Source organism: Dermochelys coriacea, chromosome 2 (genome assembly GCF_009764565.3).
Source record: "Dermochelys coriacea isolate rDerCor1 chromosome 2, rDerCor1.pri.v4, whole genome shotgun sequence".
Lineage (NCBI taxonomy): Eukaryota > Metazoa > Chordata > Testudines > Dermochelyidae > Dermochelys > Dermochelys coriacea.
In genome coordinates, this window is record NC_050069.1 from 243829707 (window position 1) to 243846253 (window position 16547).

Consider the following 16547-nt stretch of genomic DNA (forward strand, 5'->3'; position numbering starts at 1 on the left):
TGTGTTTTTGTGTAGCCGATATATTTGAAAGTTTTCTCCACTAACAGAGTCTTTCGGTTTATATGTTTCAATTGATGGATGTAATTTACCCAAGTTTAAGTTTAAGATTTACAGGATAAAAAATCACAAGAGAGTTGCTGATACCAATTTAATTTTAATTTATACAAATAAGAATTGAATGAAGTTTTGCTTTCATCACAAAACAAAATAAAACACAATCCAGACATGGTAATCCAGAATAAATATTCACTTGTTAGGTATAATCTTGTGGATCTGATTGTGTCCATTGCAGGATACACAGTATTATGACTATCTAACCTAACTGAATAAAGAAAAGATAAAAATTTCTAACCAGTTCTTCCTAGATATCTAATAGTCACTTCCACTTATACTATACTGAATCTCTGCATTACTGCTTCTTTTATAGACCTGACTGAATAAATAGTTGCCAGATATTTCTCCCTCAGGGTTCCTCAGAATGGTCCTCTTATTTTTTCCAGTTAACTCTTCTCATCTTCAGTTTCCCCTTGTTTTAATGTTCCTTCCACTCCCCTTCCCCAACATGGAAGGGCTGGATAGGTCTCTTCCTGGAATCAACAGCGCAAGCTAGTATCTGGACATAATGGGTTGCTAGAGAATGAGGCTTTGATTTCCTTACTCAGTGCTGGAAGTATTGCTTACATGCTGCATCTAGTCCTTGCTAGCCAAGAGAGTGAGCTTGATTCCTAATTTACAGGTCATGCATGGCAACACACTGTGATGCTAGGATACTGTTGGGTTGCTCTCTTATCAGGTATTTTAAAGAGCTGAAATTGGGAGTTGAGGAGAACAATAATTTAATAGAGTTGAAATAAATATCCCTTCTTCAGGTCTGAATTCATTTCCTTGCACTATATATTTATATATTTATTTTTAGACAAATGACCATGGAAATGGTTGAATTGCAACAGGATGGAAGTGCAACAGATTCTGTGGCAGAGAGCGATGCTGTTTGCATACAAAATCAGCCAGGCCAAAGTCAGATTCCCCCCATAGCTCAGGTAATTTGACATACAGGAAGCTAAGAAAAACAAATAAAAATGATCATTTAGAATTGTTACTTGCATTTGGGTGAACACGATACTTTTCTACAGTTCATCATTAAATCCTCCTGTTCTGTATCAGTCTTTTGTTCTTAGAGTAGTGATTTCAGATTAAAAACAATATAGTCCCAAATGATGACTGCTGTGTTATGGACATGGCAGAATAAGGGCTACAGATAATACAGCACATTATTGTAAATCATTCACAGAAGTAACACTTCAAGAGTTTCTCAGGATGGCACTGTAATGAAAGCAAGTAGACTGTCTTTCCATGTTCTTGGAAGTACTGCTGTACAGTAGTTATCTGATAACGGTGTCCTATTAAATTGAGGCAGCTACAGGATTAGAGGGAGGAGATGAACCTCATGTATCCGAGAATTTGGAGATGCTTGATTTAGCAATTTACGATAATGGGAGAAGATAATTTTTGTTTTTTTCCCTCCAGTATTCTTGTTTACTCAAAATGAGTCCAATCCTGCAGGCAAAACTTCTTAGAATCATTGCTTATGTTTGTTCCGTATGCACTTGATGGCACTTTCTGGATTTTTTTTATTTTTTAAAAAACTTTTTAGATATTCTCTGGAAAAGTATTTTGCTGATTAATAGAATGGAGGTGACAATTAAAAAAAACAAACTTTAGTTTGATATATTAGGTGAGCTCCATAAAAGCTTCAGTCTCTTTTTCCCATGATCTGCATTAAAAGGAAATTGCTACTAATATTCCAGTATGCTGGTCAGTATTTATATCCTGATCCTTTATATACTACTATATAATACTATAGTACTTCAGTGCCATTCAACTCCTATGGCTTTCCATCACATGTTGATTTTTAATCCAGAAAATGCTTCTGAGATGCCTATTTTATCCAAATACAATTTATTGGCATAACCCCAGTCTGAGCAGGACGCATTCCTGTGCTATTCTCTGGCTCCCTATGGACTGTGCCAACTGCTCTGCCGTAGTACCTACTCAAGTGACCTGTCCTTTTTTTGTGCTTATCAGGTTAGTGCTTTTGATATTGTGAAAGGACTCAGATTGGCAGCACCCAGAAGGGTGTTGTATCTGTTTCTCCATAGAACTTGTGTATCAGCTGCAATCCAAACTTCTCCATATTGCCCATGCAGTTTACACACACACCAGACACACCCATTCATCCTGTACTCTTCAACTTTGACTTGGAAAGTCAGATATAAAGGTTAGAAGGTAGTTCTTTCTGAAAACTCATCCTATTTTTGGCCTTCTCTACTTTAACTAATAAAGGTCCTATTTGTGATAGTGATTTCTGTGACGTACACCTATGAATTAAAAAACTGAATTGAGACTACCCACTAAATATAAAGCATTGTTTTGGGGTGGTGACTGCACCCATAATGCCTCCTGCTGTCTGAGCATGGCACTATAGGTTCTTCCTACCTCAATTTCCCCTAAGAATGCCACACAGTCCAAAAGAATGGAAAACAAAGTTCCCCTGTTATGGTTCTACTTTATTAAATCAAAATATATTTGAAATAGAAAGTCTCTCCCACTGAGTTTGGGGTTTACACAGCCCTCCTCTGTGGGGCTTGTGGTTCTCTGGGTCCGGTCCAGTCTCTACCTTAATCTGCCGCAGCACTCACCTGCAGCCACTTTTGTCCAGTCAGATGCAGCCCCCCAGACTCCTGGCATTATTCCCTTTCCCTTTTCATTTTTATCATCCTTTTTCCTCCTCCTCCTCCTGCTGCTGAGGAGCTACTCTCCCTGAGAACACACCATCCAGATTCCTTGCTCTGGTGTTCTCTCCTGAGAGCTACTCTTCTCAGGCACTTCCTGTTTTCTAGAGCCCAACTGAGTGCTAGTAACCCTTAATGAGGCACATTAGCTAAACAACTGGCAATAAGTCACTTAAGGATTTAATTGGATCCAGGTGGGTATAAGTTGGCTCATTTTTTGTTACAGGAGTTTGTCACAGGTAGGTGGGTCACTGATTCCCTCTTAAAGGATCAATCCTGTGACAGGCACCACATAGGCCTCAATTGGTAATTACTTTTGGCCATTACCAGCCAGTGAAAGTCACCAGATCCCTAGACATGAATTTGGGTGAAGTCCTGGTTATGGAAACTAGATGGCTAACATAGTCTCTCTCCGACTTCCAGCTCTTTCTGGGTACTAGCTTGTCTGTATTTTCCCTGAGCCTTATTTACATCCAGGGAAGTTATGCCCCATACTTTAAGTGTCCACTGGGTCTTAAGTTATTATCTATATATCACCAAATCTATTCACAGTTTCTTTCTTCTTTGGGGGCATATGCATATGAAATCAGGGATCTGTCCATCACAGTTCAAAATTTGACTCCAGTGTGACTGTGTTTCAGAATTGCTGTGACCTGGCAGATGTTCAGCCACCAGGAGATATAATATGCCTTCTGATGGTCTTCATCTTAACATTTTGTAAAGCTGCTACTTGAGGCTCTGTGTGGGATTTAAACCTCTTTTTCCCCATTCAAATGAAGCCTGATTTGGGAGAATGAGGTTGCAATCCTGTCATGGAGACTGTCCTCCAGCACATGACATCCTTGTGGCTCCTCACCTCTCTGCTGGTGTATCTCACTCAGCGCTTCCTGGGTTCTTTCAATCAATTACCCAACTAGATTTGTTCAAAACATGTAGCCCCTTTCTGGGGTCTACTTTATTGAGTGTTTATTAAGTCTACGGTGTAACTCACTCAGTCATCCCAGTTCACACCCACTTTTGGTCTGTATAAAAATCCTTGTAATCATTCTTGCTCCTTCTGGGAGCTGGGGTATTACTCTAAGGGTATGTCTACACTGGCAGAGTTACAGCGCCGCTCAGAGAAAGCTGACGGGAAACTACTGTTGTGTGTTCACAATGTCAGGTTCCTGCATAATAGCGTGCTCACATTTGCGGCACTTACAGCGGTATTCGGAGCGGTGTACTCTGGGCAGCTATCCCACAGAACACCTCTTCCTTTTCAGCTGCTAATAGTTGTGGGAAGGCGGAGAGGGTCATGGGGCATTCTGAGTCCTGTCCCAGTGCCCCATGATGCATTGCTTTGCATCCTAGCAATCCCTGTGCTTCTGTCTGCATTTGGCGCCATCTTTCAACGGTTTGTGTACTGCGCTCCTTGCCTCTTCGGGCTGCAGGAATGGATCCCAAACTGTTGACCAGTATGCTGCTCGCTTGACCAACACGTCACGCATGGCAGTGGAGTTATTCCTTAAACTACAAAGGCAAGAGGAGTGTGACATTGATCTCGTCACGCTTACTAGCTACAACACGAGATTGCTTGTAGCTTTCACAGAGGTGCTGACCACAGTGGGACGCTGCTTTTGGGCTCAGGAAACAAGCACAAGGCGAAGGCGAAATGCCCATTGTGATCCTGAGAGATTCCTTCTAAGCCTTAATGCCATGGCTTATGAAGTCATACACGGGGCAACTTGACAGCAGCAAGGAGTAGTTCAACAACAGGCTGAGCAAGTGCAGAATTACTGTTGGGTGTCCTTTTGGCTGTTTAAAGGCCCGCTGGCGCTGCCTCTATGGGAAGCTGGATCAGGCTGCTGATAATATTCCTATGCTTATAACCGCATGTTGTACGCTCCATAATATTTGTGAAGGGAAGGGTGAAAGTTTCACTCAGGGCAGAACCACAGAGGCTCAGTGCCTGGAGGCTGAGTTTGAGCAGCCAGAGACCACAGCTATTACAGGGGTGCAGCACAGGGACGTAAGGATCAAGGGTGCCTTGAGGTGGCAATTTGACACTGAAAGCCACTAATATTTGTTGCTATGCTTGGGAGTGCAGTGCTTGTAATGCTTGGAGATAATTGGTGCAGACAATGCAATATGTGGGCTTAATATAATTGTATGTTGCTTTGCAGGGCTCTTTTTGCTTTCAATTAATAGAATAAAGATTGCTTTCAAACCAACACAATTTTTTTATTAAAAAACAACAACTGGAGGAGAGAGTCAAACAAACAAAAAAATCAGCAGTGACAGGGATGCGGGAAGGGAAAGTCCCAGGAGGAGGTGGGGTCCTGGGACAGCTAAAGATTTGTGTATGTCCAGGGATCAGATCCAACCTTCTCCTTTAGAGTACAATGCAGCAGGTACTGTACTTCAGCAGGGCCAAACTGAAGAGGGATGGGTGTTGAGTTCAGTGGGTAGTGGGAGTCTACAGTTCTGGCCTGTGAGGAGGGAGGAATGGAATGCTATGGGTAGAGACTGGAGCCAGAAGGTTGATAAGAGTGTGTTGGCGGTGTCTGGAGGACACATGGGAAAGAGTTTTGTGACAGCAGCTGCAGGGGAGGGCGGGCGCGGAGCTGCTCAGTTTGCAGAGCTAGTATTGCCTGGAGCTTGTCTGCTTGGCACTCCATAACCTTTAAGAGCCGCTCCATAGCTTCATTCTGGCACACCGCGTTCTCCTTTCGGTTCCTTTTCTTGCTGTCCCGCCACTCCTTCAATTCCTGTTTCTCGGCGGCGGAGTGCATCATAACATTACGCAGAAAGTCCTCCTTAGTTCTTCTTGGCCGCTTTCTAATTCTGCGCTGCCATTCAGTCGCTGATAATAAAGAAGGAGCCTGGGCTCCCAAGGTCATCTCTGTGAAGTTTAAATGCAACATTGTACAGAAGCCGTATTGTTTGCAACACGGAGAACACTGGTTCAGTAATTTAAAATACAGCCAGTACTCTCACACTTGTCACTAACTGGCTGACCCCAGGCAAGCACACATGAGCCACAAGACCCCCAAAATGGTGAGTAGCTGCAGGGGCAAGGTAAATCACTCTTCCCAGACCCTGCTGTACACTGGCCACGTGGCTCTTGGGGAGAGCCAGCACTGTAGGTGGGACCTGATAATCATTCCTGTCCCCACACTTTCCACAGGATGTGATCATTATGGAAGATAGCTCGCTGCTGAGGGTGAGCAAGGAAACAAGGGAGAGTCTTCTCCAAGACTGCCCTGGCCCCTAAGCGGCTTGCCTGTGTAAAGCAATGGTTCCCCCCCCTCACCACCTGTAATGGCACAGTGGTGCGGGAAAGTTACCGTTAATGGGGCAAGAAACAAAGCACCTCTGCCGATGAAGTTGTGGCAGCGGGTTGCCCAGTATCTCCACAAGAGTTTCCTGGAGATCTCTGAGGGAGATTCCCATGAAGTGAGGGAGTCTATCAACAGCGTGTTCCACTGCTCTAAATAGGCATGCGGTGGGAGACAAGCCTGCTTTCTGCAACCTTTCTGCCCCCAACAACTCACTTCAGTGATTTCCCATATCAAATCCACTTACCAGGGGCCTCCTCTCCTGTTTGCACTTCACCAACATCTGACAGCTGTGACTGGCTAGTCTCTTCCATGATAGAAAAGAGCTCCAGGCTGCATACATCTCTGACCTCCAAGTCATTCTCTGCCTCTGGGTCCCCCTCCCCCTCCACATCCTCATCCAAGATTTCCTCCTCCTGGCTTGGTCCAATCTCAACTGGCCTGCAAGCCACCAAAGTATCCACGGTGGCCTTCGCAGTGGAGGTGGGATTGTTGCCGAGTATCGCATCCAGCTCCTTGTAGAACCGGCAGCTTGTGGGCGCACCACCAGAGCGTCAGTTTGCCTCCTGCGCCTTGTGGGAGGCATTCTGCAGCTCCTTCACTTTGACCCTGCGCTGCAGTGTGTCCCAGTCAGTGTTCCTTTCTGTCATGCATTGTGAAATCTGTCCGTAGGTATCATAATTTCTATGGCTGGAGCGCAGCTGGGACTGGACAGCCTCCTCTCCTCTCCAGCAGCTCGGCATTGCTCCAAGCGGGGGATCGCCTAGTGCGTGGAGCAGGCATAGCCACCTGGAAAGATGCGCTGAGACCACTGCATGCATCACCAAGCAAACAGGAAGGGGACTTTCAAAATTCCAAAGTAATTTACGGGGTGAGGATGACGGTTGGTCACCTGAGGACAGAGAAGTAGTCTTCAAACTGATGACCAAAGAGGTGAGAACAGGCATTGTGGGACACCTCTCAGAGGCCAGTTGCAGCACTGTAATCGACCAGGGTGTCTACACTGGCACCCCAGCGCAGAAAGCTCTATGCCTCTCATTGAGTTTTTTTTAAAAAAAGTGCTTTAACTGTGCAGTTTCTATGCACTAAGCGGCTTGGCAGTGTGTACACCTTGGGAGTTACAGTGCAGAAAGCTGCTTTACTGTACAGAAACTTGCCTGTGTAGACAGGGCCTAAGGTGTCTACAGTACAATCCAGGGGTGTGATTCCCCTGCTTGGATACACTCTCACTAAGCTAGTATGAGTATCAATGGCAGTGTAGCCGAGGTATCACAGGTAGCGGCAGCAGAGTCCTATCCATCAGTTTCAGGTGGGTTTCTGTTCAGCAAGCTTAGCCAAGCCTCTACTACCATGGCTATGCTGCTGTGTATACTCATGCTAGCTTGATGAGAGCTAGTACACGAACAGGGGAATCACACCCCTAGCTCGTAATGTAGAGGTAGTCTAAATGATAACCCTCTTTTAAGACAGAAGTCCCTATATCTCCTCCCTAAAGTTGGATTGAAACTAGGCAGTCTCTCTGTTTCTCCTTAAGGCAGGCATCTCCAGTTCTCCTCCCTGGAGCTGGGTTGTAATTTAGGCCTTCTATAGAACCTTAGGCAGTTTCTCCTTCAGCTGGCCCCTTTCTCCCAATTAGTCCTCGGACTTGGAGGGCTCAGTAGGCAGCCTTCTACTGCTGGTGTCTACCCTGCTGAGGGGGTGGAGGTAGCATATATGCCAGTCTCCTTCTCCCAGCTCATCCCCAGTAGGTTGCCTCACCCACTCTGCAAGTTCACTACTCCTGGACCCTTAAAGAAACAGTAACTAACTTTCTCCCACATTTTGTTTATTGCCAGGACTTCTTCCTCTCCAGCAATACCTCTTATTTCCTAGATCCTTGCATACCCCAAAACCTCTCAAAACATGAAAGGACCATGCCATATAACTGGGTGGTGGGCTGACCCTTTGGCACCACTGCCCTTAAAGGGCAGACTAACCTATCACAAATCCCTTCTAATACTCTCTGGACCTGATATCCAGAGCTATTGTTCATTTTAGTAGTTCTGAAGTTCTTTTTCCCCTGAACATCTGTGCACTTTTTTGGGGTGGTACTGTTTGCCAAACTTCTACAAATGAAAATATGTGGACTACCTCAACATGACAGAAGTTATATTTCCACAACTATAATTATTAGGCCAGGTCTACACTATAAACTTATATCAGTATAACTGTGTTGCTCAGAAAGAAAAGGAGTACTTGTGGCACCTTAGAGACTAACAAATTTATTAGAGCATAAACTTTCGTGAGCTACAGCTCACTTTATCGGATGCATTCATCGGATGTGTTGCTCAGGGTTGTGAAAAATCCACACCTCTGAACAATGCAATTATACTGACCTAAGCCACTATGCAGACAGCGGTATGTCAACAAGAGGGCTTCTCCTCTCCGTGTAGCTACAGCCTCTCGCAGAAGTGGATTAACTAGGCTGATGGGAGAAGCTGCTGCAGCATTTTAAGTGTAGATCTGCTCTTAGATAGTGTTACCTCTGCATATTCACATTCCTCTCTTGCTTTCTTAACTTCTTTAGATTTTGGGTTAAGAATTCCTGCATTGGTGGAAAGAACTAAAGGGTGGCTGAGACCATTTCCCCTTTTATACTTTTGAAACCCTGTGTGAAGCAGGGTGAATAGAAAGAGCGAGTATCTCCAGTAAACACTACTTTCTATGTGATCCTGGAATGTGCAGCATAAACACCTAGATACTACAAGTGTAAATAGCCAGAGGGAGCCAGATTAAAGAATTACAGCTACTGGTATTTTCTCTTTTTCATTTAATATCCTTGCAGGAATGGAAAAGAGTAACAGAAGATATCAAAAACAGCAGGTTGCATCTCATAGGTTTACATGAGGCTGAAGCAGCTCTTATGGTCTTTTCTCTACATTTCTGCTTCACTGTCTAGACAGAAGTAAGTTGCCAGTGCAAAGAGGATAGTTAAATTTACAGTGATTGAAAAACTATATTCTAGCAAGTTTCAGAGTAGCAGCCGTGTTAGTCTGTATTCGCAAAAAGAAAAGGAGTACTTGTGGCACCTTAGAGACTAACAAATTTATTAAAGCATAAGCTTTCATGAGCTACAAGTGAGCTGTAGCTCACAAAAGCTTATGCTCTAATAAATTTGTTAGTCTCTAAGGTGCCACAAGTACTCCTTATATTCTAGCAAGTATTTCAAGTATGTTTTCCTTTTTTCATTCCCACTTTACCAGTGTACCTTTATCAAAGGGACACTGATCTTGTTAGTAGGTCAACAGAACTAAAAAGTTAGATTGTAAAATAATTGAACTCTTAAGGAAAAAATACTCTTTAAAATATATAATTTTAAAAAGATCTCACTGGTGCTGGAAAAGATGTAATCTTGCAAGTGTGAATTGACAGTTAGCAAGCCATGTTTGAGAAGCACAACTTTCTCAGGTTACAAGCTGTTGCTCATTTTTTATTAAATTCTTTCTCAGTTCATGCAAGATCTTAAATTCTTTGTGTCTGAAGATGAGACGATGGCCAAACATGCCCTACGAGTTAGCATGCAATGCCCATTATAATGCAGCTATTACCATTCACTAGTTCTCTTGGCTGAAGAGCACCACATTGCTGTATGAAGCTCAGACCACAGTAGTTCACTTTCTGTGTGAAAAGATCTGTTAGTGAAGAAAGAGATGATAGCTTAAAAAGGTTGAAGACTTTTGGACAATTTTCCAGACATCTTTAGCTACTTTAAATGCCTTCAGTTAAGAGGGTACTACTCCCTTGGATTCTAGAGGCACAGCTCTTCCTTGACCTCCAGCAGATTGGAAGTTTGCCCCTAGACATTCCTCTTTCAGGCAGAAGTTCAAACATTTTTGTCAGTGGTCTGCCTTATCTCAGTGGTAAGATTGCCTGTTGCATTGAGTGCCGTGCAGACAGTTTGATGTGATAGTCAACAGCCTTTAACTATTCAGTTTTAGATTTGTACCCTTTCCTCTTCCTCTCCATTTTCAGAGATCCCTCTCATGAGAAGATATTAAGGGAAGAAGTTATCTTTCTTCTCTAAAAAGAGGGTATAGAGGTGATCTTTTAGTAGTAAAAAGGAGAACGTGTTTTACTCCTATTATTTCTTGTTACGGAAAGAAAAGGGGTTGTGTTGACAGCATCTGTTATACCTGATCATCCATCCATTTTATGAGAAGTATCTCTGGTTTTGTGTTGGAAAAGGCCACTACCATTATGATATCCTACCCTTTAGTCTTTCTAGATCACTGAATGTTTTCACTGCTGAGTCTTCATTCCTCAGACAAGACAAGTATCATTGTTTCCCTGTATTTAGACTGTTGACTGATCAGAGTATCATGAGCTCAGGGAGTGTTTTTGTTTCTAGGGAAAACATACAGATAGTTCCAACCCTTGAGGTTTTGCCTAAGTAATGAAGCACCTATTTTTATCTTGGCATAAAAAATGGGATTATTCTGAGCACTGAGTTTTCTATACCATTTGGGAGATAATATCCTCTGGGATCCCAGCACCCAAGAAGTGTACTGTTCTTCCTGCAGATGTTAGGCGTAATAGCTTCATGCACCCATGTGACCCCACTTACTAGGGCTATACCTGAGGCCTCTGCAGACGAATGGTTCCCCGGAAGAAGAAATCCTGCAAGGTGAACCTTTTACCACTTAAACTTTCCTAGACAGGTTTCCTGCCCAATGAAGACAAGTGGTCTGTACTTTTTGATACCCTCATTTTGAGCCCCATATATTCAGACCCCGGCCAGCTAGTTATCACTACAGTTGTCTCTTCGGGGTACGTGTTGCTGCTTCTCTTTTGCCAGACAGCATTTGCTCTGTTCATTAATTCTTCTCTCTTCTGGTACTTTTATATCCCCTGTAGATAAAGAATCTTCTCAGGAAAGTGCATGTATTTGGTGTAGGGGTGCTCCTGATGGTTTTAAGACTCCTGTGTTCCTTCAGGTAGTACTTTCAGTCTTCCAAAGATTGAACTGGAAAATAAATAAGCACCACTTACTTGCCCCCCAATTCCTTTTCCTCTCTCAGGTGGCTCAGTTCAAGTTCTAACTAGGAGTTTTAACTAGGAGTAATGGCAATAAATTAAGAAGTATAAAATCTAGGATGAATATCAGGATAAACTTCCTAGCATTGAGCACTATTAGCCTGTGGAATAGTATCTCAAGAGAAGTGCTGGAAAGTCTATCACTTGGGACTTCTGATGGATGAACTAAACAAAGCACTTTCCTTGGTAAAGATTTTTTGTAATTATTATTGTCACAGTTCAGGGCAACTGCACCTGTATTTCTCCTCCATGGTCCACCAAGGGCATGCACTCTAGGCTCCCGGCTCCTCAGCTGTCACCTCTCTTGGGCAGAGACCCACATTTTCTCCCTCCTGACCATTGCATTTTGAAGCTGCACAGTTCCCTGCCCACACTGATATTTCCAGCATGTCAGACTGCTATACAGACCAGTGTCTGCGCTTTGCTTTCTCTCTGAAGGCTATGAATAACTAATTGCCAGCAATTACAAGTTACCCCACAGCTCTTAATAAGCAATCACATTTATTCTTAAGTGAAAGCATTACAGAGAAAACATATTAAAAATGACAAAAGTACCGACAAACATGCTAATAAGCTTACCAGAAATCATCCCCCTACTTCACCAAGGGCTCTGATAGGAGTCAGCCCTTTAAACAAGGTCACAAGTTCATAACAGCCTTAGCTTAGAACTAGCACACCCATGGATAAATTAGTTTTTCCTTTATATAGCTTGGGCCTTTGATGTTGAGACTCCAGGAACAGGTAATCAGCAGATAATGGTCCTCTCCCCAGGGCATATCTTCAAAAGGCTAGGTTTTTTGCATAAACAGAGCTGGGAAATTTTCATTCACCTCCCTATAGAGGTTCCCCAGGTAAACTTGTTACTGTTTGTCCCAAAAGTCCATTCTTGTCTGGCACATTATTCAGTGCCTCCTTTGAAATTCATAACTCTTCCCAGGGTTCAGCTCAGATCTCCCTGCTGGAGAGATTACATATAATCTTGGCCCACAATAATACATAACCTTTGCATTTGATACAATAGACTGCAAAGATACTTAAACTTCATTCATTAAGGTTTTCGAAGGATGTTGCAGGAAATTGTCAGATTTCACAATTGTCACAATCAGCACCAGATGATTAAAATCACACTAGCTATACACCTTAATTAGATATTTCAATTAAAATGATTAACTGTGAAATAGTGATAAATTTTGGTATATAATTTGACATGGAAATTTATAGTTAAAGCAGTTTACATCTTGTTGTTTTCTGCAGACTCAGGAAGAGAGCACAGAATCAATTCACATTTGGAAAGTTTTCTTTTCAGCAATAAGGGCTAAAACATATGATCTGATCTTCAGAAGTGTTGAGTACTCACATCTCCAGCTGAAGTCAGTGAGAGCTGTAGGTGCTCAGCCCTTCTGAAAAAAATAGGCATTTTACAATTAAAAAAAAATTCTTAAATTCTGCAAAAATTTGTTTGGGCATCAAATAATCTGCAGCAGGCGGAGGGTTACTGAGAGCTGTGAGCAGCCAGAGTGCTGCCCTAGCAACTCTTGCTATTCGTGGGGCAATCATCTTGGCTAAACTATCCATTGTACCAGTACGACGAGGCTACTGGGGTAACAAGATTGTCAAGCCTCATACTGTACCTTGCAAGGTTACTGGTCGTTGTGGGTCTGTTCTGGTGCATCTGATCCCAGCACCCCGTGGTACAGGAATTGTATCTGCCCCGTTTCAAAGAAACTGCTGATGATGGCTGGAATTGATGACTGCTATACTTCAGCTAGGGGTTGTACTGCTACACTAGGCAACTTTGCTAAAGCCACCTTTGATGTGATCTCCAAGACCTGCAATTATCTGACCCCTGACCTCTGGAAGGAGACTGTATTCACCAAGTCTCCTTATCAGGAATTCACTGACCATCTGGCTAAGACCCACACCAGAGTCTCAGTGCGGAGAACCCAGGCAGCTGCTGTGGCAACTACTTAAATGTTTTTGTATAAAAAAAAGAGATAAGTGAAAAAAACCCCATCTTGCAGATCAACATGCATTTTAGCTGTCTGGCCACCAGGGGCACACTGTTGTAGCTAAAAGAAAAGTGTACTTGTGGCACCTTAGAGACTAACAAATTTATTAGAGCATAAGCTTTCGTGAGCTACAGCTCACTTCATCAGATGCATTTGGTGGAAAAAACAGAGGGGAGATTTATATACACACACAGAGAACATGAAACAATGGGTTTATCATACACACTGTAAGGAGAGTGATCACTTAAGATAAGCCATCACCAGCAGCGGGGGGGGGGGAAAGGAGGAAAACCTTTCATGGTGACAAGCAAGGTAGGCTATTTCCAGCAGTTAATAAGAATATCTGAGGAACAGTGGGGGGTGGGGTGGGGGGGAGAAATAACATGGGGAAATAGTTTTACTTTGTGTAATGACTCATCCATTCCCAGTCTCTATTCAAGCCTAAATTAATTGTATCCAGTTTGCAAATTAATTCCAATTCAGCAGTCTCTCGTTGGAGTCTGTTTTTGAAGCTTTTTTGTTGAAGGATAGCCACTCTTAGGTCTGTAATCGAGTGACCAGAGAGATTGAAGTGTTCTCCAACTGGTTTTTGAATGTTATAATTCTTGACGTCTGATCTGTGTCCATTCATAATGCATCCGATGAAGTGAGCTGTAGCTCACGAAAGCTTACGCTCTAATAAATTTGTTAGTCTCTAAGGTGCCACAAGTACTCCTTTTCTTTTTGCGAATACAGACTAACACGGCTGCTACTCTGAAAACTGTTGTAGCTGCATACTGTTTTTGCTCAGCCGGACATTTTTTCTTGACTGTGAAGTTGTTCTAGCGTGTTGTTCCTGTGAAGCAAAGCATTATAGTAGACTCTGCTCTTTGTCTCTTGACTGGGCTCTTTTCCATCGCAACTAGTTAGAACAAGAGTTGGCTGCCATCTTCAGGACCTGGTTTCCCCAACTGCTTCTATCCAGCTTTACATTTTCAGATCAACTTCTCCCAGCTCTTCCTTCTGCAAATCCACAGCCTGGTTCTGTAGCACGGCCTTCTTCTCGGAAAAAGTATTAGCATTCCAGTGGTCTCATTTTTAAATGTCTCCTGACTTGAGATGAGGAGGACTTGGTTAACAAATTTTCCCATCTGGGAGACTTCTATGCGCCAGAGTCTGAAGGTGAGCCACTGTCTTACACTGAAAGTTTAAAGAGATTGCTAGTACATTCACTTCCTTGGAGGTAAGTTCCCTAGGCTGGAGTATCAAATGGATATTTTTGTAGGTATATTGAATGGAAAATGTTGGCATTCTCATTCTATAAGGAATTCATAGACATAATATTTCAGTATGTTCATATACTGATGGATCTGTGGCTCTCACTCAGGTTGCTTCTCTTAGATATTCTGTCTCTGGAGGAATTAAATAAAGAAAAAGCAACTGAATGGAATATTTTTTTCCCTGACTTCAAAATTATCTCTCTACATCAGCTCTCTGGCTGCTACCCAAAATTACTGACAAGAGGGATCACTGTGGGGTTTTCACCTTCCTCTGCATCATGGGGCACACGTCACTTGCTGGTTTAAATCAGAGTAAATGGTGGATTCTCTGTAACGTGAAGTCTTTAAATCATGATCTGAGGACTTTAATAATTCAACAAGAGGTTCTGGGTGTATTACAGGAGTGAGTGGGTAAGGTTCTATGGCTTGTGATGTGCAGAAGGCCAGATTAGGTCCCTTCTGGCCTTGAAGTCTATGAGTCTATGATTTAACTCTTCTCAAGGCATGAGACATTTCTTGAATGGCATTTAAGATTGCTACTCATCCATTACTTTTTTTCTGTTCTGTCCAGCAAGATGTTTATTGACCTTGCTTCTGATGAACTAAATCAGGAGCATGAGATTTTTAATGAGTTACACGATATTAATTACTTTGCAGCTTTCTCTTTGCTCTCTCTTTGAATTGAGTATGTCTAGCAACATGGTCAAATGGTCTGACTACTGTAAGGAGATGCAACATCTGGCGTTTGGCTGGAATTCAGACTTTACAGTTAAATGCAGCTTTGCTTTATAAAGCGGGACAAGATGTTAAATAAGGTGGTAAGAGTGTCAAGATGGGTGAGGTAGTATCTTTTATTAGACCAAATTCTGCTGGTGAGAGAGAGAAGCTTTTGAGCTTACATAGAGTTCTTCTTCAGGTCATCTTCAAGACCTGAAGAAGACCTATATGTAAACTTGAAAGCTTGTCTCCCACCACCAGAATTTGGTCCTATAAAAGATACTGTCTTACCCACCTTGTCTCTCTAATATCCTGGGACCAACACAGATACAACAACGCTGCTTGCAACAGTGGTAAGAGTGTGACAGATATTGCAATCCCATGCAGTATCTTTAAGGACCATATTCTATTAAGTTTGTGTATCACTGTGGCTAGGGATTGTGGGAACCCTCCAGTGGGGAAGGTTCCCACAACTTCTCTAGGAACCAAAAACAGTGGGAGGTGATTAAGGCAAATTACTCAGATTGTAACCCCCAAACGAGAGTTACCACCGCCTGGGGAGGTTCCCATATACTGATTTAAACTGGATTGTCCAGAGACCATAAGACAGTGGTGGGAAACCTGTGGCCCATCAGGGTAATGCGCTGGCGGGCCACGTGCCATTTTATTTACATTGACTGTCTGCCGGCACGGCTGCCCGCAGCTCTCAATGGCTGCGGTTCGCTGTTCCTGGCCAAGGGGAGCTGCGGAAAGCAGCAGCCAGCACATCCCTGTGGAACGCACCGCTTCCCGCAGCTCCCATTGGCCGGGAACGGCGAACCACACTGCAGGTGGCCGTGCCTGCGGACGGTCAATGTAAAAAACTGTCTTGCGGCCTGCCAGCGGATTACCCTGATCGGCTTCAGGTTGCCCATCACAGACATAAGACAAAGAAAGGACTTTTGGATAAAAGTCTGGGTTAACACTGACTCAGGCCTGCTTTCTGATCCAGAAAACACACAGGGCCTTCTGTCCAAGGGCAACTCCAACCCTTGCAGAAGGGTCCGAAAGACTTTGGCCTAGTATCATGGATGACCCCGGGATGTTTAGTGTGTATTTAAATCTGTTTGTTGATTTTATTATGTTTTCTCTCTAGTGCTTTTACCTTAAGAATGAATGTGCTTGCTTAAAAAGAGCTGTGTGGTAACTTGTAACTGCTGACAATACGCTGTTCACAGACCTTGGAGACAAAGCAAAGCACAGATGCTGGCCTTTAGGCAAATTGGCTTGCTGGCCCTGGGGATATCGCAGTGTAAATCAGGGAGTTGTTCAGCCTTACAACCCCCGGTCAGAAGGAAGTCGCACAAGGATCCCTGCCCAAAGACAGGTGATGGCTGGAGA

At 43.2% G+C, this 16547-nt stretch overlaps 1 protein-coding gene across 9 annotated transcripts in view; it reads left to right on the forward strand.

Annotated features, from left to right (window-relative positions):
- Positions 1–16547, forward strand: part of CREM (cAMP responsive element modulator) — a 79143-nt gene that overhangs the window by 11079 nt on the left and 51517 nt on the right. For 3 of the 9 annotated variants that reach the window (XM_038389019.2, XM_038389029.2, XM_043509569.1), the window contains exon 3: positions 917–1040. The exons of 4 other annotated variants lie outside the window; for them this stretch is intronic. In XM_038389019.2, the coding sequence (XP_038244947.2) occupies positions 917–1040 (124 nt within the window). Of the gene's footprint in view, positions 1–916; positions 1041–1968; positions 2086–14319; positions 14353–16547 lie in introns of those variants that run through there. 2 more of the 9 variants (XM_043509568.1, XM_043509567.1) reach the window with 2 other exon arrangements.